The following is a 23945-nucleotide window of genomic DNA, read 5'->3' on the forward strand; positions in this document are numbered from 1 at the left end:
GATGGTAGTTATGGTGGTAGTGGTAGTAATGGTGACTACGATGGTGGTGATGGTGGAGGATATTATTGTTATGGTGATGGTAATTATAGTGATGGTTGTTATGGTGATGATGATGGTAGAGGGTATGATGGTCGTGGTGGTCCTGATCGTTGTGGTCCTGGTGATGATGGCAACACTGGTGATCAACACCCACACCAATCAACCACACCACCCCATGGCCCAACGTTTCATCTCCCCCTCCCACTCTACCGAGGACATGGAGGTCCAGGGCCTCCTTCACAGCCGCTCCCTCACCACCAGACGCCTGGAGGAAGAACTCGGAACTCTTCAACCCCAGGGCATCAATGTGAACTTCACCGGTTTCCTCATTTCCCCTCCCCCCACCTTACCCCAGATCCAACCTTCCAGCTCAGCACCGTCTCCATGACCTGTCCTACCTGCCAATCTCCCTTCCCACCTATCCACTCCACCCTCCTCTCCGACCTATCCCCACCCCCATCCACCTATTGTACTCTTTGCTACCTTCTCCCCAGCCCCACCACCTTCCCATTTATCTCTCCACCCTGGAAGCTCCCTGCCTCCATTCCTGCTGAAGGGCTTTTGCCCGAAACGTCAATTTTCCTGCTCTTCGGACGCTGCCTGACCTGCTGTGCTTTTCCAGCACCACTCTAATGTAGACTCTGGTGATGATGGTGTTTGGAGTACATTGTTTTAAGAACTATATGGAAAATACTGGATGATTTTGGAATATTTTGAAATCCAGTACGTTGGGAAAGTTTTAACATGTGATTTCTCCGAAACTGAAGTCAACAGTTTCTACGGGAAAACACGTCACATTGGAAAAGCAGCCTAGCAAGGCTTTCAAAGTGATACGATAGTTCACTGCCTTAATTATTGAAAACAAAAAGAGATTGGCTTCCAGGAACCTGTTCTGCAGACTCAAAGTCAGAGGAAGAAAGACACCACAGAAGCTGTCAACCTCTCTCATAACATTCTCAGAACCTCCTGAACTCGGATTGAATTTCCAAATTCCAGTACTCCTGTCTACCTAATCAAATCTGAAGGCGCAGACTGTGCCAATTCACAGAGACTAGAATCTCCAGCAATTCAGCACTATTCACAGGAAATTCAGTGGCTGTGACAAACCATCTCATTCCATCGTTTGCTTTCAGAGTCTTGCTCCACAGAGTTAATTTCCTCAAGTTTTCCTTTTCTTTTTAAGAAACATCATCTCTGAAGGGATGAAAGAAAATGTGTCAGTATGTGGGATGAAGGGAACGTAGATTTAGTTGCAGGTGGGAGCTTTGGCATTACTCAGAGTTTGTTACTTGTTCTGAGAAAGGAAAGTGTTCAAAATAAATGATGTCGAGTTAGTTGAGGGAACCTGGCAGAGATTGCTGCAGCAATAGCTGTAAAGGAGGAGGTGAAAGGGAGAGGCTAGGTTTGTGAAGTTACAATCACAAGTAAGAACATTTCTAGAGTGGTGGCTGACTAACCTTCAGGTAAATATCATTCTTATGTGAATGTCTTGAGAGGTGGGGAACATGGTAATAGACATGTTGGCGTTCGCTCTCCAAACTTTTCTAGATTCAGAAAAGATCCCAGTGGCCAGTAATGAACTAAGGGTATCCCTTGTATTCAACAATGTCAGGAAACAGAAAGCCAGAAACTAGAGATGGGTTAGCCTGAGGGAAATGATTCCAATCGATCATTTCAGAAAGCTTCACCACACACTTCGAAAAGCTCAAGATAATCAGGAAGAGTCTGCATTGGTTTGTCAGGAGGGAAATAACGTTTGACCAATTTATCAGAGTTCTTTGAAGAAGTGACGTGCTCTGGATAAAAGGGAGCCTGGTGATGTACTGAAACTGGATTTCCAGAAAGTGATCAGTAAGCTGCCACTACTTTAGAGGCATAGAACTGTACAGCATGGAAACAGACCCTTCGGCCCAACTCGTCCATGCTGACCAGATATCCTAAATTAACCTTGTTCCAGATGTAGGTTTGCTTGCTGAGCTGGAAGGTTCATTTTCAGATGTTTGTCACCATAACTAGGTAACACCTTCAGTGGACCTCCAGACGAAGCACTGCTAGTGTGTCCTGCTTTCTATTTATATGTTTGGGTTTCTTTGGGTTGGTGAGGTCATTTCCTGTGGTGAAGTTATTTCCTGTTCTTTTTCTCGGGGGTGGTAGGTGGCACCTAACTCGATGTGTTTGTTGATAGAGTTCCCATTGGAAAGCCATGCTGCTAGGAATTCTTGTGCATGTATCTGATTGGCTTGTCCGAGTTGGATGTGCGACCAGGTAAAATGCATCCAGAAACCCTACATCAAAGATATCTCAGAAATGACTGCCAGACTACTCAGACCCCTTGGCATCATGGTAGCCCACCAACACACTAAAACAGCAGCTAATGAACTTGAAAGACCCCATACAGACAACAAGCAAAACTAATGTCATTTACAAAATACATTGCAAGAACTGTAACAAATGAAATGACATCACCACAGGAAATGACATTACCAACCCAAGGAAACCCAAACATATAAATAGAAAGCAGGAATCATCAGCAGTGCTTTGTCTGGAGACTCACTGAAGATGTTACCTAGTTATGGTGACAAAACGTCTGAAAATGAACCTTCCAGCTCAGCGAGCATACCTGCATCCAGAACCTCAACCTGAGCTACAAATCTTCTCAAAACTTGTTAATCTAGTCCCATTTGCCAGCATTTGGCCCATATCCCTCTAAACCCTTCCTATTCATATACCCATCCAGTTGCCTTTTAAATGCTGTCATTGTACCAGCCTCCACCACTTCCTCTGGCAGCTCATTCCATACATGTACCACCCTCTGTGTGAAAAACTTGCCCCTTAGGTCCTTTTTAAATCTTTCTCCTCTAACTTTGAACCTATGCTCTCTCGTTCTGGACTCCGTCACCCCAGGGAAAAGGCTTTGTCTATTTATCCTATCCATGCCCCTCATAATGTTATAAACCTCTATAAAGTCACCCCTCAGCCTCCGACGCTCCAGGGAAAACAGCCTCAGCCTGTTCAGCCTCTCCCTATAGCTCAGATCCTCCAACATCCGTGTACCCAGGGTGTAGGGAGTTACATATTAACATGGAGAGAGGATTGGCTGGCCGGCAGAAAACAGAGAGGATGCATAAATGGGTCTTTGCCTGATTGAGAGAATGGGACAAGGAAACTCTGCACTGGGACTGCAACACTTCACGATTTACGTCAATGACTTAGATGAGGGGAGTACACAGCACTGGAGCCATATTCTCAAACAACACTGAGCTTGATGGGAAAGTACATTGTGAAGAGGACGTAAGGAAATTACAATTTAAAACAGAAAGAGCTAGAAGAATTCAGCCGGTCTGGCAGCATCTGTGGAGAGAGAAATAGTTAATAATTCCAAAGCGAACGGACTGAATGTGCTCACCCTTATTGTCCATGTTCCCTCCTGCGGTTTGACCGTTGAGCCAGGCACCCTGGTGAATGGACAGAGCCCATTTCTGCTGGCTTCCGCCTCTCAGGAAGTCGGGGGTTAAATTACAAATCACCAACTTGTCAAATTGTGCCTTAAAATCCTGCATCGCCATCCTGTGGAGAGAGAGAGGGAAGTGGAATGGGAGGCACTGCAAAAGTTCAAGCCGGATTTCTGATCAGGAGGGAAAGGAACAGTGGGACACCCCGTGCTGGTTCTGATGGAACTGTTTGGCAAACATTTTCTCTTCCTGCTGTCCCATTGCCTCTGTCCGCAGCATTCCCAGATGAACGCTCAGCTGGAGCCCTGCTCATGGAAGCTCCCTCCCCCACACACTCTGATGTGTCGGCTCTCTCTGTCTCCTGGCCTTACGAGAATGCCCAGTTTTAATCACCTCCCTACTGGTGGCCACGTCTTCAGCTTAGTCCTCAAGCTCTGAGCTTTCTTCCTAAACCCCGCGACCCTTTCTACCTTGCTTTCCTCTTTGGGAAGTTCTCCTTACAAACTACTTCCTGCCCTTGTAACTCAGCAGGCATCAGTGTTAAATGTTAGTGAGTTTTGAGAAGATTTGTAGCTCGGGTTGAGGTTCTGGATGTAGGTTTGCTCGCTGAGCTGGAAGGTTCATTTCCAGACATTTTGTCACCCTACTAGGTAACATCTTCATTGGGCCTCAGGTGAAGCACTGCTGATAATTCCTGCTTTCTATTTATATGTTTGGGGTTCTTTGGATTGGTGATGTCATTTCCTGTGATGACGTCATTTCCTGTTCTTTTTCTCAGTGGGTGGTAGGTGGGGTCTAACTCGATGTCTAACTCCCAGTCGACTGGGACAACAAATCCATTCTAGCACAAGCCAAACAGAGACATGCACGAGAATTCCTAGACGCATGGCATTCCAACCAGAACTCTATCAACAAACACATTGAGTTAGACCCCATCTACCACTCCCTGAGCAAAAGATCAGGAAATTACATCGCCACAGGAAATGACATCACCAACCCAAAGAACCCCAAACATATCAATAGAAAGCAGGAATTATCAGCAGTGCTTCACCTGAGGCCCGCTGAAGATGTTAACTAGTAGGGTGACAAAACATCTGGAAATGAACCTTCCAGCTCAGCAAGCAAACCTACTTCCAGTGTTAAATATATATGGCAAACACATTTATATTAGAGTTTGGATTTTGAACTAGTGGCATGTGAGCTTTGGCCTCATATGTACAAAGAGGTTTAATGATTAATTCGTCAATATTTCTGGAATCATGATTTGTTTTTAAAGCCTGCATGAGAGCAAGAGAACCCCTGAAATATTTTCTTTAGTATCGTGAGTTTTAATGATCGGATAGAGGAAGCTTTGAAAAGAATTAGCTTGCTTGTGGTGAGAAGAATCTGGAATTGATTAATTGTGCTGAGGAAGCTTGGGTTGGTTAGCAGAAGTCATGATTTATGTTAGATGTTATTAAGTAAGAAACAAGTTTCACCTTGTAGAAAGGAGTTAGTTCAGGGCAGGTGGAACCAGTAAAACTAGTTTATCCACAATGGACCGAATGGCCTCTTTCTGCACCATACAAATGCCATGCTTCCGAAAGTTAGGAAACAGATTACCGCATTGAAAGAGTTTGAATTTGAAATTCCAGATCAGAAGTATTCTGTTAGATCAGGGAAAGGTTATTTGAAGATGATTAAGTCGAAGCTGGCTTATGTGACTAGTCAAGAAAATGGTAATCAAATTCTCAAGACCAGGAATTAAACAAAGCAGTGAAGTCAAACCCGTGAATGTGATAGAGACAGGAACTGTCTGGTCCAGAGTACTGTAAAGTGCTTGTGTTGGACTTATTTGGTATTGTATTTTACCATTTGTTTTGAAATCTTCCAAATTTCTAAATATGTGAATAGTTCTGTTTATTCTATTTTAATAATCCTTTTTTTATGTAACAAACTTCTGTTTTCATTCTAAAACCAAATCTGCAGTATAGAGTATTTGTGTCTCGGTGTAGAGTATTTGTGTCTCGGTGTAGAGTATTTGTGTCTCAGTGTAGAGTACTTGTGTCTCAGTGTAGGGTATGTGTGTCTCGGTGTAGGGTATTTGTGTCTCGGTGTAGAGTATTTGTGTCTCAGTGTAGAGTACTTGTGTCTCGGTGTAGGGTATGTGTGTCTCGGTGTAGAGTATTTGTGTCTCAGTGTAGAGTACTTGTGTCTCAGTGTAGGGTATGTGTGTCTCGGTGTAGAGTATTTGTGTCTCAGTGTAGAGTACTTGTGTCTCGGTGTAGGGTATGTGTGTCTCGGTGTAGGGTATTTGTGTCTCGGTGTAGAGTATTTGTGTCTCGGTGTAGGGTATGTGTGTCTTGGTGTAGGGTATTTGTGTTTCGGTATAGAGTATTTGTGTCCGGTGTAGAGTATTTGTGTTTCGGTGTAGAGTATTTGTGTCTCAGTGTAGGGTATTTGTATCTCGGTGTAGGGTATGTGTGTCTCGGTGTAGGGTACTTGTGTCTTGGTGTAGGGTATGTGTGTCTCGGTGTAGGGTATGTGTGTCTCGGTGTAGAGTATTTGTGTCTCGGTGTAGGGTATGTGTGTCTCGGTGTAGGGTACTTGTGTCTCGGTGTAGGGTATGTGTGTCTCGGTGTAGGGTACTTGTGTCTCGGTGTAGGGTATCTGTGTCTCGGTGTAGGGTATCTGTGTCTCGGTGTATGGTATCTGTGTCTCAGTGTAGAGTATTTGTGTCTCGGTGTAGAGTATTTGTGTCTCGGTGTAGAGTACTTGTGTCTCGGTGTAGGGTATGTGTGTCTCGGTGTAGGGTATTTGTGTTTCGGTGTAGAGTATTTGTGTTTCGGTGTAGAGTATTTGTGTCTCGGTGTAGGGTATGTGTGTCTCGGTGTAGGGTATGTGTGTCTCGGTGTAGGGTATTTGTGTCTCGGTGTAGGGTACTTGTGTCTCGGTGTAGGGTATTTGTGTCTCGGTGTAGAGTATTTGTGTCTCGGTGTAGGGTATGTGTGTCTCGGTGTAGAGTATTTGTGTCTCGGTGTAGGGTATGTGTGTCATGGTGTAGGGTATTTGTGTTTCGGTATAGAGTATTTGTGTCCGGTGTAGAGTATTTGTGTTTCGGTGTAGAGTATTTGTGTCTCAGTGTAGGGTATTTGTATCTCGGTGTAGGGTATGTGTGTCTCGGTGTAGGGTACTTGTGTCTCGGTGTAGGGTATGTGTGTCTCGGTGTAGGGTATGTGTGTCTCGGTGTAGAGTATTTGTGTCTCGGTGTAGGGTATGTGTGTCTCGGTGTAGGGTACTTGTGTCTCGGTGTAGGGTATGTGTGTCTCGGTGTAGGGTACTTGTGTCTCGGTGTAGGGTATCTGTGTCTCGGTGTAGGGTATCTGTGTCTCGGTGTAGAGTATTTGTGTCTCGGTGTAGAGTATTTGTATCTCGGTGTAGAGTATTTGTGTCTCGGTGTAGGGTATGTGTGTCTCAGTGTAGAGTATTTGTGTCTCGGTGTAGGGTATTTGTATCTCGGTGTAGAGTATTTGTGTCTCGGTGTAGGGTATGTGTGTCTCGGTGTAGAGTATTTGTGTCTCGGTGTAGGGTATTTGTGTCTCGGTGTAGAGTATTTGTGTCTCGGTTTAGGGTATTTGTGTCTTGGTGTAGGGTATTTGTGTCTCGGTGTAGGGTATGTGTGTCTCGGTGTAGGGTATTTGTGTCTCGGTGTAGGGTACTTGTGTCTCGGTGTAGGGTATTTGTGTCTCGGTGTAGAGTATTTGTGTCTCGGTGTAGGGTATGTGTGTCTCGGTGTAGAGTATTTGTGTCTCGGTGTAGGGTATTTGTGTCTCGGTGTAGAGTATTTGTGTCTCGGTGTAGGGTATGTGTGTCTCGGTGTAGGGTATTTGTGTCTCGGTGTAGGGTATTTGTGTCTCGGTGTAGAGTATTTGTGTCTCGGTGTAGGGTATGTGTGTCTCGGTGTAGAGTATTTGTGTCTCGGTGTAGGGTATTTGTGTCTCGGTGTAGGGTATTTGTGTCTCGGTGTAGAGTATTTGTGTCTCGGTGTAGGGTATGTGTGTCTCGGTGTAGAGTATTTGTGTCTCGGTGTAGGGTATTTGTGTCTCGGTGTAGGGTACTTGTGTCTCGGTGTAGGGTATTTGTGTCTCGGTGTAGAGTATTTGTGTCTCGGTGTAGGGTATGTGTGTCTCGGTGTAGGGTACTTGTGTCTCGGTGTAGGGTATTTGTGTCTCGGTGTAGAGTATTTGTGTCTCGGTGTAGGGTATGTGTGTCTCGGTGTAGAGTATTTGTGTCTCGGTGTAGGGTATGTGTGTCTCGGTGTAGGGTACTTGTGTCTCGGTGTAGGGTATTTGTGTCTCGGTGTAGAGTATTTGTGTCTCGGTGTAGGGTATGTGTGTCTCGGTGTAGAGTATTTGTGTCTCGGTGTAGGGTATTTGTGTCTCGGTGTAGGGTACTTGTGTCTCGGTGTAGAGTATTTGTGTCTCGGTGTAGGGTATTTGTGTCTCGGTGTAGAGTATTTGTGTCTCAGTGTAGGGTATTTGTATCTCGGTGTAGGGTATGTGTGTCTCGGTGTAGGGTACTTGTGTCTTGGTGTAGGGTATGTGTGTCTCGGTGTAGGGTATGTGTGTCTCGGTGTAGAGTATTTGTGTCTCGGTGTAGGGTATGTGTGTCTCGGTGTAGGGTACTTGTGTCTCGGTGTAGGGTATGTGTGTCTCGGTGTAGGGTACTTGTGTCTCGGTGTAGGGTATCTGTGTCTCGGTGTAGGGTATCTCTGTCTCGGTGTATGGTATCTGTGTCTCAGTGTAGAGTATTTGTGTCTCGGTGTAGAGTATTTGTGTCTCGGTGTAGAGTACTTGTGTCTCGGTGTAGGGTATGTGTGTCTCGGTGTAGGGTATTTGTGTTTCGGTGTAGAGTATTTGTGTTTCGGTGTAGAGTATTTGTGTCTCGGTGTAGGGTATGTGTGTCTCGGTGTAGGGTATGTGTGTCTCGGTGTAGGGTATTTGTGTCTCGGTGTAGGGTACTTGTGTCTCGGTGTAGGGTATTTGTGTCTCGGTGTAGAGTATTTGTGTCTCGGTGTAGGGTATGTGTGTCTCGGTGTAGAGTATTTGTGTCTCGGTGTAGGGTATGTGTGTCATGGTGTAGGGTATTTGTGTTTCGGTATAGAGTATTTGTGTCCGGTGTAGAGTATTTGTGTTTCGGTGTAGAGTATTTGTGTCTCAGTGTAGGGTATTTGTATCTCGGTGTAGGGTATGTGTGTCTCGGTGTAGGGTACTTGTGTCTCGGTGTAGGGTATGTGTGTCTCGGTGTAGGGTATGTGTGTCTCGGTGTAGAGTATTTGTGTCTCGGTGTAGGGTATGTGTGTCTCGGTGTAGGGTACTTGTGTCTCGGTGTAGGGTATGTGTGTCTCGGTGTAGGGTACTTGTGTCTCGGTGTAGGGTATCTGTGTCTCGGTGTAGGGTATCTGTGTCTCGGTGTAGAGTATTTGTGTCTCGGTGTAGAGTATTTGTATCTCGGTGTAGAGTATTTGTGTCTCGGTGTAGGGTATGTGTGTCTCAGTGTAGAGTATTTGTGTCTCGGTGTAGGGTATTTGTTATCTCGGTGTAGAGTATTTGTGTCTCGGTGTAGGGTATGTGTGTCTCGGTGTAGAGTATTTGTGTCTCGGTGTAGGGTATTTGTGTCTCGGTGTAGAGTATTTGTGTCTCGGTTTAGGGTATTTGTGTCTTGGTGTAGGGTATTTGTGTCTCGGTGTAGGGTATGTGTGTCTCGGTGTAGGGTATTTGTGTCTCGGTGTAGGGTACTTGTGTCTCGGTGTAGGGTATTTGTGTCTCGGTGTAGAGTATTTGTGTCTCGGTGTAGGGTATGTGTGTCTCGGTGTAGAGTATTTGTGTCTCGGTGTAGGGTATTTGTGTCTCGGTGTAGAGTATTTGTGTCTCGGTGTAGGGTATGTGTGTCTCGGTGTAGGGTATGTGTGTCTCGGTGTAGGGTATTTGTGTCTCGGTGTAGGGTACTTGTGTCTCGGTGTAGGGTATTTGTGTCTCGGTGTAGAGTATTTGTGTCTCGGTGTAGGGTATGTGTGTCTCGGTGTAGAGTATTTGTGTCTCGGTGTAGGGTATTTGTGTCTCGGTGTAGAGTATTTGTGTCTCGGTGTAGAGTATTTGTGTCTCGGTGTAGGGTATGTGTGTCTCGGTGTAGAGTATTTGTGTCTCGGTGTAGGGTATTTGTGTCTCGGTGTAGGGTACTTGTGTCTCGGTGTAGGGTATTTGTGTCTCGGTGTAGAGTATTTGTGTCTCGGTGTAGGGTATGTGTGTCTCGGTGTAGGGTACTTGTGTCTCGGTGTAGGGTATTTGTGTCTCGGTGTAGAGTATTTGTGTCTCGGTGTAGGGTATGTGTGTCTCGGTGTAGAGTATTTGTGTCTCGGTGTAGGGTATGTGTGTCTCGGTGTAGGGTACTTGTGTCTCGGTGTAGGGTATTTGTGTCTCGGTGTAGAGTATTTGTGTCTCGGTGTAGGGTATGTGTGTCTCGGTGTAGAGTATTTGTGTCTCGGTGTAGGGTATTTGTGTCTCGGTGTAGGGTACTTGTGTCTCGGTGTAGAGTATTTGTGTCTCGGTGTAGGGTATTTGTGTCTCGGTGTGGAGTATTTGTGTCTCGGTGTAGGGTATTTGTGTCTCGGTGTAGAGTATTTGAGTTTCTGATCAGAAGGGACAGGAACAGTGGGAGACCCGTGCTGGTTCTGGTGGAACTGTTTGGCAAACAATTCTCTTCCTGGTGGAAGACTCTCTTACTAAATCACAAAAGACAATTAAATCGGGATCCTATTGGCTCTGAAGGATCAGAATGATCCTGGGGCCTGTACACAGGGTAAGTGACCAAAGTGTAATTATCTAATCTGTACAGAGAGAATTTTTAAAAATTCACTCATGGGATGTGGGTGTCACTGACTGGGTCCAGTGTTTATTGCCCGTCCCTAGTTGCCCCTTGAGAAGGTGGGGGTGAGCTGCCTTCTTGAAGCGCTGCAGCCCACCTGCTGTAGGTAGACCCACAATGCCCTTAGGGAGAGAATTCCAGGATTGTGACCCAGAGACAGTGAAGGAACGATGATATATTTCCAAGTCAGGATGGGGAGGGTCTTAGAGGGGAACTTGCAGGGGGTGGCGTTCCCATGTATCTGCTGCCCTTGTCCTTCTAGATGGAAGTAGTCGTGGGTTTGGAAGGATCGTTGGTGAATTTCTGCAGTGCATCTTGTAGATGGTACACTCTGCTGCTATTGAGCGTTGGTGGTGGAGGGAGGGGATGCTTGTGGATGTGGTGCCAATCAAGCGGGGACTGCTTTCTCCTGGATGGGGTCAAGGTTCTTGAGTGTTGTTGGAGCAGCACCATCCAGGGCAAGTGGGGAGTATTCCTCACACTCCTGACTTGTGACTCGTAGGTGGTGGACAGGCTTTGGGGAGTCAGGAGGTGAGTTCTCACTGCAGCATTCCTAGCCTCTGACCTGCTCTTGTACAGACTGTGTTTATATGGTAAGTCTAGTTGAGTTTCTGGTCAATGATAACCCCCAGGATGATAATAGCAGGGGATTCAGTGATGGTTATGCCATTGAATCTCAAGGGGCGATGATTAGATTGTCTCTTATTGGTGATGGGTGTAGCCTGGTAGATGTGAGGCTTGAATGTTACTTGCCATTGGTCAGCCCAAGCCTGGGTATTGTCCAGATCTTGCTGCATGTGAACACGGACTTCTTCAGTATCTGAGGAGTCGTGAGTTGTACAATTATCAGCGAACCATCCCACTTCTGATGGAGGGAAGGTCATTGATGAAGCAACTGAAGATGGTTGGGCCTAGGACACTACCCTGAGGGAACTCCTGCAGAGATATCCTGGAGCTGAGCTGACTGACCTCCAATAACCACAACCTATGTACCAGGTATGAGTCCAGCTAGAGGAGAGCTTACCCCAATACCCACTGATTCCAGTTTTGCCTGGGCTCTTTGATGCCACACTCAGTCAATTGCCTCAACATCAAGGGCTGTCACTCTGACCTCCCCTCTGGAATTCAGCTCTGTTTGAACCAAGGCCAGGAGCTGAGTGGTCCTGGAGGAACCCAAACTGGGCGTCACTGAGCAGGTTATTGCTTGATAGCACTGTTGGTGACCCCTTCCATCACTTTCCTGATGATCGAGAGTAGACTGACTGGGCGGGAATTGGCCGGGTTGGATTTGTATTGTTTTTTGTGTACAGGTTATATCTGAGAAAATTCCACATTGTCAGGTAGGTGCCAGTGTTGTAATTCACCTGGAACGACTGGGTAGAACCATATGAGAGATCAGAAAGTGATTCCAGGATATGGAGTTTGGATTAGACTCACAGAGATGTACACCACGGAAACAGACCCTTTGGTCTAACTCGTCCACGCCAACCAGCACTTTACCACATCCCTCCAAACCCTTCCTATTCATATACCCATCCAAATGCCTATTAAATGTTGCAATTGTACCAGCCTCCACCACTTCCTCTGGCAGCTCATTCCATACACGTACCGCTCTCTGTGTGAAAAAGTTGCCCCTTACGTCCTTTTTAAATCTTTCTCTAATCTTGAACCTATGCCCTCTAGTTCTGGACTCCACGACCCCAGGGAAAAGACTTTGTCTATTTATCCTATCCATGTTCCTCATAATTTTGTAACCCTCTATAAAATCACTCCTCAGCCTCCGATGCTCCAGGGAAAACAGCCCCAGCCTGTTCAGCCTCTCCCTATAGCTCAAACCCTCCACCCCTGGCAACATCCTTGTAAATCGTTTCTGAACCCTTTCAGGTTTCATAACATCCTCCCTTTAGGAGCGAGACCAGAATCGCACACAATGTTCCAACAGTGGCCTAACCAATGTCCTGTACAGCCGCAACATGACCTCCCAACTCCTGGACTCAATGCTCTGGGAGTATGTCCCTGAGTCAGTGATCAGACTGTGGCATCTGCATGCACTGAACGAGAGATCGGAATGTGATCTTGGGAATCGGTGCACAGGGAGTGGGAGATCTCCTGGGTAAGGAGAGAAGCTGGATAATGGAGACTGTGGTGTCTAGACACAGGGAGTGAGGTGTGAGTGGACAATGTTTGGAAAGTGTTTCTTACCAGAACTCTCCATCCGACCTCTTCAGTAGAAGTTGCTCCTTGATGTCAGGATCAATGCGGTTCCACTGCTCGGATCTTGGAGTAACACAGAGAAAGATGATTGGCAATGGTATTTCTGATTGTCACACCAGTGAGCTGACGTCTCTGTACTCCCCTTGATGCCTGGTCAAACCAACATGGCTGCACCAGCAGAAAGAATGAGCTATCCATCCAAACCTTGCGTCCCAGCACTAAGGCAGTCTGAGCCTTGCAGATTACTGTCAAGAGTGTGGTGCTGGAAAAGTACAGCAGGTCAGGCAGCATCCGAGGAGCAGAAAAATCGATGCTGCCTAACCGGCTGTGCTTTTCCAGCACCACCCTCTTGACTCTAATCTCCAGCATCTGCAGTCCTCACTTTCTCCTTGTAGATTAGTGTTGTTCCCTCTAAATGAGTTGAGGGATTGCCCCACAACCACTAAAACAGGCAGTGAATCCCAGACACCTCCCACTCTCTGCATGAAATAGTTCTTCCTCATGTTCCCTCGAATCCTTCCTTCTCCCAATCTGTCCCCTCTCTGCTTGGGAAACGCTCTGTCCAAGCCCCTCATTATTTCGTACCTCTCACCTTTGCTGTTAGCCAATTAAAACTTTGACCGTACCCAGTCTTTCCTCACGGCTGCTATTGTCAAGCCCCGTTCTTGGGGAATCTCCTGTGCACCTGCCCTGAAGAATTCGACCCTTCCTCTTACATGGTGCCCGTGGATGTGCACAAAATCCCAGCTGGGTCCTGAGCAGGCTGTTCTAGTTCCAAACCAACATTCTTGTTTGTCTACTCAATACCCTACCCAGTTGAGGATGCCATCCCTTGTGCCTTCTTTATCGCCTTATCTACCTGTGCTGCCACCTTCAGGAACCTGTGAGCATGCACTTCAAAGATTCTCACTTCCTCTTCCACACACAGCATCCTCTCACGTTTTGTGTATTCATTATGGATTCATCTTGCCCTCTCTAAACTCAACACCTCACGCTTCTCCGGACTGAACACCATTTGCCACTCTGCCAGCAACGCTCCTGCCCCGACATTTCCCCATGGCTAACCCACCCACCCTGCACGCCTCAGGGTAACTCAGCACGGCCAATCCACCTAAATCCACACAGCTTTCGAAGAAACCAGAGCAAACCCGCGCAGACACGGGGAGAACGTGCAAACTCCACACAGTCTGAGGGTGGACTCGAACCCAGGTCCCTGGCGCTGTGAGGCAGCAGTGCTAACCACTGAGCCACCGTGCCACCCTGTAGCTTTCAGCGACTTTTCTGAGCAGTCTGCCGTGAGCAGGCACATTTCCGAGGGAGGTGATGGGAGAAAAGTCCTGCGGGACAGGACGGCAATCAGAGGTTGGCAGTTCCCAGGATTTCAGGACAGAGGGATGCTGCTTTGGATCCGGATCGAGGTCAGCTTGGAAGGGGGAGGGGTACATAAGACATCACGTACATGAAAGACAGTAGAAGCAGCGGACACCGGGAAAACCGCGCCCTGGATAACATTGTCTGCTCGAGAACTCACAAAACCAAAGTGATCAGCTGCTCACAATCACATGGCTGCTTGTGAGATCTTGCTGTGCGTTTGTTGGTTGCTGAGTTTCCTCCATCATATAGTACTTCCTCGGCAGTGAACCACTTTGAGGTGAAAGTGAGAGCTGCAGATGCTGGAGATTAGAGTCAAGATGAGCGTGGTGCTGGAAAAGCACAGCAGGTCAGGCAGCATCCGAGGGGGAGGATGCTGTCTGAAGCCCTCCCTGGTTCATAGACACAGAGTCATAAAGATGTACAGCATGGAAACAGACCCTTCGGTCCAACTCGTCCATGCCGACCAGATATCCCAACCCAATCTAGTCCCACCTGCCAGCACCCGGCCCATATCCCTCCAAACCCTTCCTATTCATATACCCATCCAAATGCCTCTTAAATGTTGCAGTTGTACCAGCCTCCACCACTTCCTCTGGCAGCTCATTCCATACATGTACCACCTTCTATGTGAAAAGGTTGCCCTTTAGGTCTCTTTTATATCTTTCCCCTCTCACCCTAAACCTATGCCCTCTAGCTCTGGACTCCTCGACCCCAGGGAAAAGACTTTGTCCATTTACCCTATCCATGCCCTCATAATTTTGTAAACCTCTATAAGGTCACCCCTCAGCCTCCGACGCTCCAGGGAAAACAGCCCCAGCCTGTTCAGCCTCTCCCTATAGCTCTAATCCTCCAACCCTGGAAACATCCTTGTAAATCTTTTCTGAACCCTTTCAAGTTTCACAACATCTTTCCGATAGGAAGGAGACCAGAATTGAATGCAATATTCCAACAGTGGCCTAACCAATGTCCTGTACATCAGCAACATGACTTCCCAACTCCTGTACTCAATACTCTGACCAATAAAGGAAGGCATACCAAATGCCTTCTTCACTATCCTATCTACCTGCGACTCCATTTTCAAGGAGCTATGAACCTGGACTCCAAGGTCTCTTTGTTCAGCAACACTCCCTAGGACCTTACCATTAAGTGTATAAGTCCTGCTAAGATTTGCTTTCCCAAAGTGCAGCACCTCACATTTATCTGAATTAAACTCTATCTGCCACTCCTCAGCCCATTGGCCCATCTGGTCCAGATCCTGTTGTAATCTGAAGTAACCCTCTTTGCTGTCCACTACACCTCCAATTTTGGTGTCATCTGCAAACTTACTCACTGTACCTTTTATGCTCGCATCCAAATCATTTATGTAAATGACAAAAAGTAGAGGAGCCAAGGATCCTTGTGGCACTCCACTGGTCACAGGCCTCCAGTCTGAAAAATAACCCTCCACCACCACCCTCTGTCTTCTACCTTTGAGCCAGTTCTGTATCCAAATGGCTAGTTCTCCCTGTATTCCATGAGATCTAACCTTGCTAACCAGTCTCCCATGGGGAACCTTGTCGAACACCTTACTGAAATCCATATAGATCACATCTACTGCTCTGCCCTCATCAATCTTCTTTGTTACTTCTTCAAAAATCTCAGTCAAGTTTGTGAGACATGATTTCCCACGCACAAAGCCATGTTGACTATCCCTAATCAGTCTTTGCCTTTCCAAATACATGTACATCCTGTCCCTCAGTATTCCCTCCAACAACTTGCCTACCACCAAGGTCAGGCTCACCGGTCAATAGTTCCCTGGCTTGTCTTTACCACCCTTCTTAAACAGTGGCACCACTGTTTAGCCAACCTCCAGTCTTCCGGCACCTCACCTGTGACTATCGATGATACAAATATCTCAGCAAGAGGCCCAGTGAAAGGTTCTATCCAAATGCAAGTCAGTTTCATCGCCAGCTGGGAAGTGTTTGTTCCGATTCGCTGAGCAGGGTTCCATCTGAAAGCAACCTCACTCTCACACAGCCTGCATCCTCCTGCTACTCAGAAACGTAATTACACCTCTCCTCAGTTACTCTAAACACTGCCCGAAGCTTCCACGTGATGACATGTTACTTTCAAAACATTGGAATAATAAATTCTGACTGACAACAGCAAGTGCATGAGGCAGAAAGATAGGTTTGCATCGTGGAATCTCACCTCTGCAGTACAGCCTGTCAGACCAGTCATACTGGATCGTTAACCCCTGGCTGTCAAAACTGAGTTCACACAGGCACAGCACTGAGGGTTGGCATGGTGGCTCAGTGGTTAGCACTGCTACCCCACAGCGCCAGGGTACTGGGTTCAATAACAGAGTAGCACTAATAGACAGGTTCAATTCTCTCATTGACTGAGGTTACCACGATTGACTCGCCTTCTCAGTCTCTGCCCTCAGCTGTGTCGCTGTTACCTTTTGATACTTAAGGTTGGATGTGGGATAGACACTTGGAGCTGAGATGGGGAAACAGTTCTTCCCTCAAAGGGTCGTGAACCTGTGGAATGCAAGGGATATCTGTGCAGGCCAAGTCGCTGCATATGGTCAAGAAAAACCTTAGAGGAATGGCCAGGCTTTGAAGGCATCAAGGGAGGTGGGAAGAAAGCTGGAATACCGCGGTGGATTGGATGGTCGGCCGTGAATGGATGAGCAGACTCAAAGGGCCGAATGACCTACTCCTGCTCCTGGTTTCCACGTGGAGGGAAGCGAGGAGTCAGTCAACGGTGGGCCCAGGCATCAGCTTCACATGTCTCATCAAATACTTTGTTTTTAAATCCTAAACAACATGAAGATTTCCGAAGGAGGACACCCGGGAGTGAATCTTTCCCAACTCATGCCACGAATCCTGAAACAAACACAGCTGACTATCCCACCTACAAACACAGACATCCCTCAGCACCACACTGGGGTTATCACTCTGACAGCCTCACTTATGTCTGGAGTGGCACTTGAACTCACAACCTTCTCTCCCACAAAAGCGTGTCACACTCGTTCGGTACAGAGCCAGCGGAATCCAACCCTTTCCAGTTCATGCTCAGTGATCACAGCACCACTGTTCACAAAAGCACTTGAAAACTTCTCAAATGGAAACACCAACCCTGTTATCACCAACAGAAAGCAGCAGCAAACACTCTCTCTACTTCATCAGATTCAGGGAGTAATCTCCGATCAGGGCCACATCAACGACTACACTCACCGGTCACTCCAGCGCCCTCTCCACTCCTTCTCGTTTCCCCACGGGTTCCGCACGCGGATCAACAATTCCATTCGGTTTTTGTATGGCACCTACTCCACCCCATCCCAGAAAGAAAAGACAGCTTAGACAAGATTTCAGTTCATTGAAACAGACACATACAACATATAGATGTCAAACAGTACACACACACACACACACACAACCAACACATAGACCTCAAACAGTACACACAGACCAGAGACACAACCAACACATAGACCTCAAACAGTACACACAGACCAGAGACAGGACCAACACATAGACCTCAAACAGTACACACAGACCAGAGACAGGACCAACACATCGACCTCAAACAGGACACACAGCCCAGAGACAGGACCAACACATCGACCTCAAACAGTACACACAGCCCAGAGACAGGACCAACACATCGACCTCAAACAAGACACACAGCCCAGAGACAGGACCAACACATAGACCTCAAACAGGACACACAGCCCAGAGACAGGACCAACACATCGACCTCAAACAAGACACACAGCCCAGAGACAGGACCAACACATAGACCTCAAACAGGACACACAGCCCAGAGACAGGACCAACACATAGACCTCAAACAGGGCACACAGCCCAGAGACAGGACCAACACATAGACCTCAAACAGGACACACAGCCCAGAGACAGGACCAACACATCGACCTCAAACAAGACACACAGCCCAGAGACAGGACCAACACATAGACCTCAAACAGTACACACAGACCAGAGACACAACCAACACATAGACCTCAAACAGTACACACAGACCAAAGACAGGACCAACACATAGACCTCAAACAGTACACACAGACCAGAGACAGGACCAACACATAGACCTCAAACAGTACACACAGCCCAGAGACAGAACCAACACATAGACCTCAAACAGGACACACAGACCAGAGACAGGACCAACACATAGACCTCAAACAGGACACACAGCCCAGAGACAGGACCAACACATCGACCTCAAACAGGACACACAGCCCAGAGACAGGACCAACACATCGACCTCAAACAGGACACACAGCCCAGAGACAGGACCAACACATCGACCTCAAACAAGACACACAGCCCAGAGACAGGACCAACACATAGACCTCAAACAGGGCACACAGCCCAGAGACAGGACCAACACATCGACCTCAAACAGGACACACAGCCCAGAGACAGGACCAACACATCGACCTCAAACAGGACACACAGACCAGAGACAGGACCAACACATAGACCTCAAACAGTACATACAGACCAGAGACAGGACCAACACATCGACCTGAAACAGGACACACAGACCAGAGACAGGAGCAACACATAGACCTCAAACAGTACACACAACCCAGAGACAGAACCAACACATCGACCTCAAACAGTACACACAGACCAGAGACAGGACCAATACATCGACCTCAAACAGTACACACAGACCAGAAAAGGACCAACACATAGACCTCAAACAGGACACACAGCCCAGAGACAGGACCAACACATAGACCTCAAACAGGACACACAGCCCAGAGACAGGACCAACACATCAACCTCAAACAGTACACACAACCCAGAGACAGGACCAACACATAGACCTCAAACAGGACACACAGCCCAGAGACAGGACCAACACATAGACCTCAAACAGGACACACAACCCAGAGACAGGACCAACACATAGACGTCAAACAGTACACACAACCCAGAGACAGACCCAACACATCGACCTCAAACAGTACACACAACCCAGAGACAGGACCAACACATAGACCTCAAACAGGACACACAGCCCAGAGACAGGACCAACACATAGACCTCAAACAGGACACACAGACCAGAGACAGGACCAACACATAGACCTCAAACAGGACACACAGCCCAGAGACAGGACCAACACATCGACCTCAAACAGTACACACAGCCCAGAGACAGGACCAACACATCGACCTCAAACAAGACACACAGCCCAGAGACAGGACCAACACATAGACCTCAAACAGGACACACAGCCCAGAGACAGGACCAACACATAGACCTCAAACAGAAGACACAGCCCAGAGACAGGACCAACACGTCAACCTCAAACAGTACACACAGCCCAGAGACAGGACCAACACATAGACCTCAAACAGTACACTCAGCCCAGAGACAGGACCAACACAAAGACCTCAAACAGGACACACAGCCCAGAGACAGGACCAACACATAGACCTCAAACAGGACACACAGACTAGAGACAGGACCAACACATAGACCTCAAACAGGACATACAGCCCAGAGACAGGACCAACACATAGACCTCAAACAGAAGACACAGCCCAGAGACAGGACCAACACGTCAACCTCAAACAGTACACACAGCCCAGAGACAGGACCAACACATAGACCTCAAACAGTACACTCAGCCCAGAGACAGGACCAACACATAGACGTCAAACAGGACACACAGACCAGAGACAGGACCAACACATAGACCTCAAACAGTACACATAGCCCAGAGACAGGACCAACACATAGACCTCAAACAGGACACACAGCCCAGAGACAGGACCAACACATAGATCTCAACCAGTAGACACAACCCAGAGAGAAGGCCAACACATTGACCTCAAACAGTACACACAGCCCAGAGACAGGACCAACACATAGTGATCAGTGAGAATAAACACATAGGTATCAGAGTGAATAAATACATGTAGGTCTGACAAGAGAAGGATGCTTGAATATTTGGAGCTTTTTTGGACAGTTATCGAAAACTCTGAAGTGATTACCTCTTCAACCCCAGTGATTGAATATGCATGTGTCAATACCAGCCCGTTTGACAGCTCTTGCTCTCCGCCTTGCTGGGTAGAGAAATCGACAGCACAACATCAGTGTGAGAGAAGCTCTGGTCCGTTTTGCCTGGAGGTTTCTGGAGCTGCTGAAGGGGTGAGGCATTGTGGTGGGTGTACCACTATCAGGCTCCAACAACCTCTGCAGATCAACACACTCTTGTGAATGGGGATCAGACTGACTCGTTTGTCCGAGTTTGATGAAGAAGTAACACACATGATGGATAAAGGGGAACCTGTCGCACTTGGGTTTTCAAAAGACATTGAATGAAGTACCACCGCGAGGGTTCCTTTACAAAAAAGGAGCACACAGTGTAGGACACACATTCACATGGAGGCTGGATGAGTGCACCAGCAGGAAGGTGGAGGCTGTAATTAGTGAGGGTTCACTGCAGTATCCTGAGAGGGTTGTGTGGACTCAATGGGCCGAATGGCCTGTATCCACACTGTCAGGAGTCTGTGGTACTCTATCCATGATGTGCATGAAGTGACTGAATGTACGGGATCCACATTTGCTGATGTCACCAAGGTAGGTAAGAAAGAAAATGGTCATAAGGAAGTGGAAATGTGCCAGAGGATACAGATACGGTCAGGGATTGGGTAAACACCCCTTTGTCTCACTCTCACTCTCACTCTCTCTCTCTCTCTCTCTCTCTCTCTGTTCAAGCCTCACTATTGAAGACTCTGATTGGTCATTGCAGCAGAATCCAAAAAGCTGGACTTGGAGTTCTGTCTGTTTCACCCACTCATACAGACCAGTATTCACCTGTACAGACCAGTATTCACCCGTACAGACCAGTATTCACCTGTACAGACCAGTATTCACCTGTACAGACCAGTATTCACCTGTACAGAGCAGTATTCACCCGTACAGAGCAGTATTCACCTGTACAGACCAGTATTCATTCATACAGACCTGTATTCACCTGTATAGACCGGTATTAAACTAACTGTATAGACCAGTATTCACCCATATAGACTGGTATTCACCTATATGGACCAGTATTCACTGTATAGACCAGTATTCACCTGTAACGACCCCAGTATTCACTGCAGAGACCAATTTCCACCTGTTCAAACCAGTATTCACCTGTACAGACGTGGGTCATGAAACAGTGAGGGGGAGGTGGTGAGTGGCACACACACAGACCTCCCCACTCCTCCCCTCCCACTCCATTCCCTCTCCCTTGCTTCTCCTCTCCATCCCCTTCTCCTCTCCTCTTCCTCTTCCCCATCCCTCTCCCATCCCTCCCCTCCCCCAACCCCACCCCCACACCCCAGTTACACTACCAGTTGCGAGTGCTTCCAGTCCAACTGGCTCTTCCAATAATGACTAGGGTCAGGGAGAATGGAACTTGCTCAGACCCAACCCCATCCCCGACCATACCCCATGAGAACCTGTACTAGTGACTCTCCCAGTCCTGGGCAGCACACAATGAGGCCATTCTGCCCAGCAAGTCCTTTCCTGCCCTCCTCACTGCGATGCAGTCAGTCCCATTCTCCACTAGGGACAAAGTCACTGATGTAGATGTGTTCAGGGATGTTACAATGCACCTCTGGAGCAAATCAGACTGTCTCCTGTGCTTCCTGTCCCAGAGGTAGAGACACTACCACTACACCACCAAGAGGATTCCTCTAGCTCTCCATAACCTAGGGAATTTATCTCCTATGAGTGTCAGTAAAATTCTTTTTGAGATCATGAATTCTGTCTGATCTCCCACCCTCATATTGGGGGATAGGTAAATGACGAAGATGGCATTAACCACAGAGCTGTTGTCTCATCAGAGAGGGATGACTGGTGGTGGTTTATCCAGATGGTCACTGTGCCTCAGGCAAGGGGAGAGGTTGAGAAGGTGAGTTCCCTCACAGCTACCTCAGCCGGTGGTGGGAATCGAACCCACACTGTCAGTGCTTCAGAGAGAGGTTGCCCAGACAATGAGGTCACTAGCCCCAGGAAGGTTAATGACCCAGAAGCTGATTTAACTGGAGTTACAGTTTCACTCACAGCTCTCCCATCACAGACCGCTCCAAAAGAGGGAAACCTCAGGCAGATCATTGGTTATCTCACTGACCAACTGGGTGGTTTCTCTGATCACATCCAATCAAGCGCCTTACAAAACCATGTCATTAGATTAGATTCACTACTTTGTGGAAACAGGCCCTTCAGCCCAACAAGTCCACACCAACCCTGTTAAGAAGGCATACAGTGTGTTAGGTTTCATTGGTAGATGGATTGAGTTCCCGAACCGCAATATCATGCTGCAACTATACAAAACGCTGGTGCGGCCACACTTGGAATATTGTGTACAGTTCGGGTCGCCCCATTACAGGAAGGATGTGGAAGCATTGGAAAAGGGGCAGAGGAGATTTACCAGGATGTCGCCTGGTCTGGAGGGAAGGTCTTATGAGGAAAGGCTGAGAGACTCGGGTCTGTTCTCATTGGAAAGAAGAAGGCTAAGAGGGGATTTGATAGAGACATACAAGATGATCAGAGGATTAGATAGGGTAGACAGTGAAAGACTTTTTCCTAGGATGATGACGTCAGCTTGTACGAGGGGACATAACTACAAATTGAGGGGTGATAGATTTAAGACAGATGTCAGGGGCAAGTTCTTTACACAGAGAGTGGTAAGGGTGTGGAATGCCCTACCTGCTAAGGTAGTCAACTCAGTCACATTAGGGAGATTTAAACAATCCTTAGATAAGCTCACGGATGATTTTGGGGTAGTGTAGGGGGACGAGCTGAGAAAAGTCCACAGGTAGGTGCAACACCGAGGGCCGAAGGGCCTGTTCTGATTTATGTAACCCTCTGAAGAGTAACCCACCCAGACTCATTTCCCTCCGACAAATGCCCCTAACACTATGGGCAATTTAGCATAGCCAATTCATCTGGCCTGCACATCTTTGGACTGTGGGAGGAAACCCACACAGACACGGGGAGAATGTGCAATCTCCACACACACAGTCACCTGAGGCTGGAATCGAACCTGGGACCCTGGTGCTGTGAGGCAGCAGTGCTAACCACTGAGCCACCGTGCCATCATGGTGTGGTTTAGATGGTGTGGGGGTTACATGTCCATCTTGAAAGGAGCTCTTCGGCCTATCAAGTCCGTGCTGACCTAGCTACACCAATCCCACTTCTCAGCACTCGGCCCAAGTCAACCTTGAACATTACAGAGTCACGGAGCTCAAGTTCAGTTACTATTTCATGGTTGTGAGGTTTCCCACCTCAAAGCCCTCTCCCAAATCGAAACAGCTTGTGTTTTTTTTAAATCGGAACTGATTCTTTTTCTTTATTTCTGACATTTAACAGTGAATTTGAATTCTGGAACAGCTGGTGTGGGATTTGAACTGACATTCCCTGGAACACCGTACCCTGAATCTTTCTGCTGTGCTCCCATCAGCCTGCTCCATCAGCCCACACTGGGTCACCAGCCAACCCAAATGGAAGCCAGCTTCGACTTCACATTCACAAAGATGGCGAGAGCCCTCACTGAGGGCGCTCGTCACCCTCACCACCCTCTCCCTCCCTCCCTCACTGGTCCCCCTCTTATTTATTATGGAGGGGGGCACTGACCTTCTGAGTATTCACTGATTTCTCTTTGTTTCTGTCTGAAGCTCTAAGTTCACTCAGGGAAGGTGGATCTTACCACAGCGGGAGTGCTGCAGCCCATGAAGGAACCAAGACTGATGGCTCTTTTCAGTGTCATCCAGAGATCCGAAGGGGGCTTCCTCAGGGAGATGACAGATTTAACCCCCCCAGTGAAATCCACCAGTGCTTCCGAAATCTGGCCCATGTGTAAATCTCCGTACGATCCATACAGCCTGTCACAGAGGGAAAAGAAGAAAAGGTGAACATTTTGTGGGAACTCCGATCTGAGCTC

The 23945-nt window shown here is 47.6% G+C and overlaps 1 protein-coding gene across 1 annotated transcript in view; it reads right to left on the reverse strand.

The window, feature by feature from the left end:
- The window catches only part of LOC140456622 (calpain-14-like), a 182915-nt gene that overhangs the window by 73058 nt on the left and 85912 nt on the right, over positions 1-23945 (reverse strand). The window contains exons 6-10 of the mRNA XM_072550752.1: positions 23712-23886; positions 20002-20073; positions 17204-17292; positions 12597-12671; positions 3446-3606 (exon numbers count right to left, since the gene is read on the reverse strand). Coding sequence (XP_072406853.1) covers positions 3446-3606; positions 12597-12671; positions 17204-17292; positions 20002-20073; positions 23712-23886 — 572 coding nt within the window. The remainder of the gene's footprint in view (positions 1-3445; positions 3607-12596; positions 12672-17203; positions 17293-20001; positions 20074-23711; positions 23887-23945) is intronic.

The sequence above is a fragment of the Chiloscyllium punctatum genome, chromosome 3, assembly GCF_047496795.1.
Source record: "Chiloscyllium punctatum isolate Juve2018m chromosome 3, sChiPun1.3, whole genome shotgun sequence".
Classification (NCBI taxonomy): Eukaryota; Metazoa; Chordata; class Chondrichthyes; order Orectolobiformes; family Hemiscylliidae; genus Chiloscyllium; species Chiloscyllium punctatum.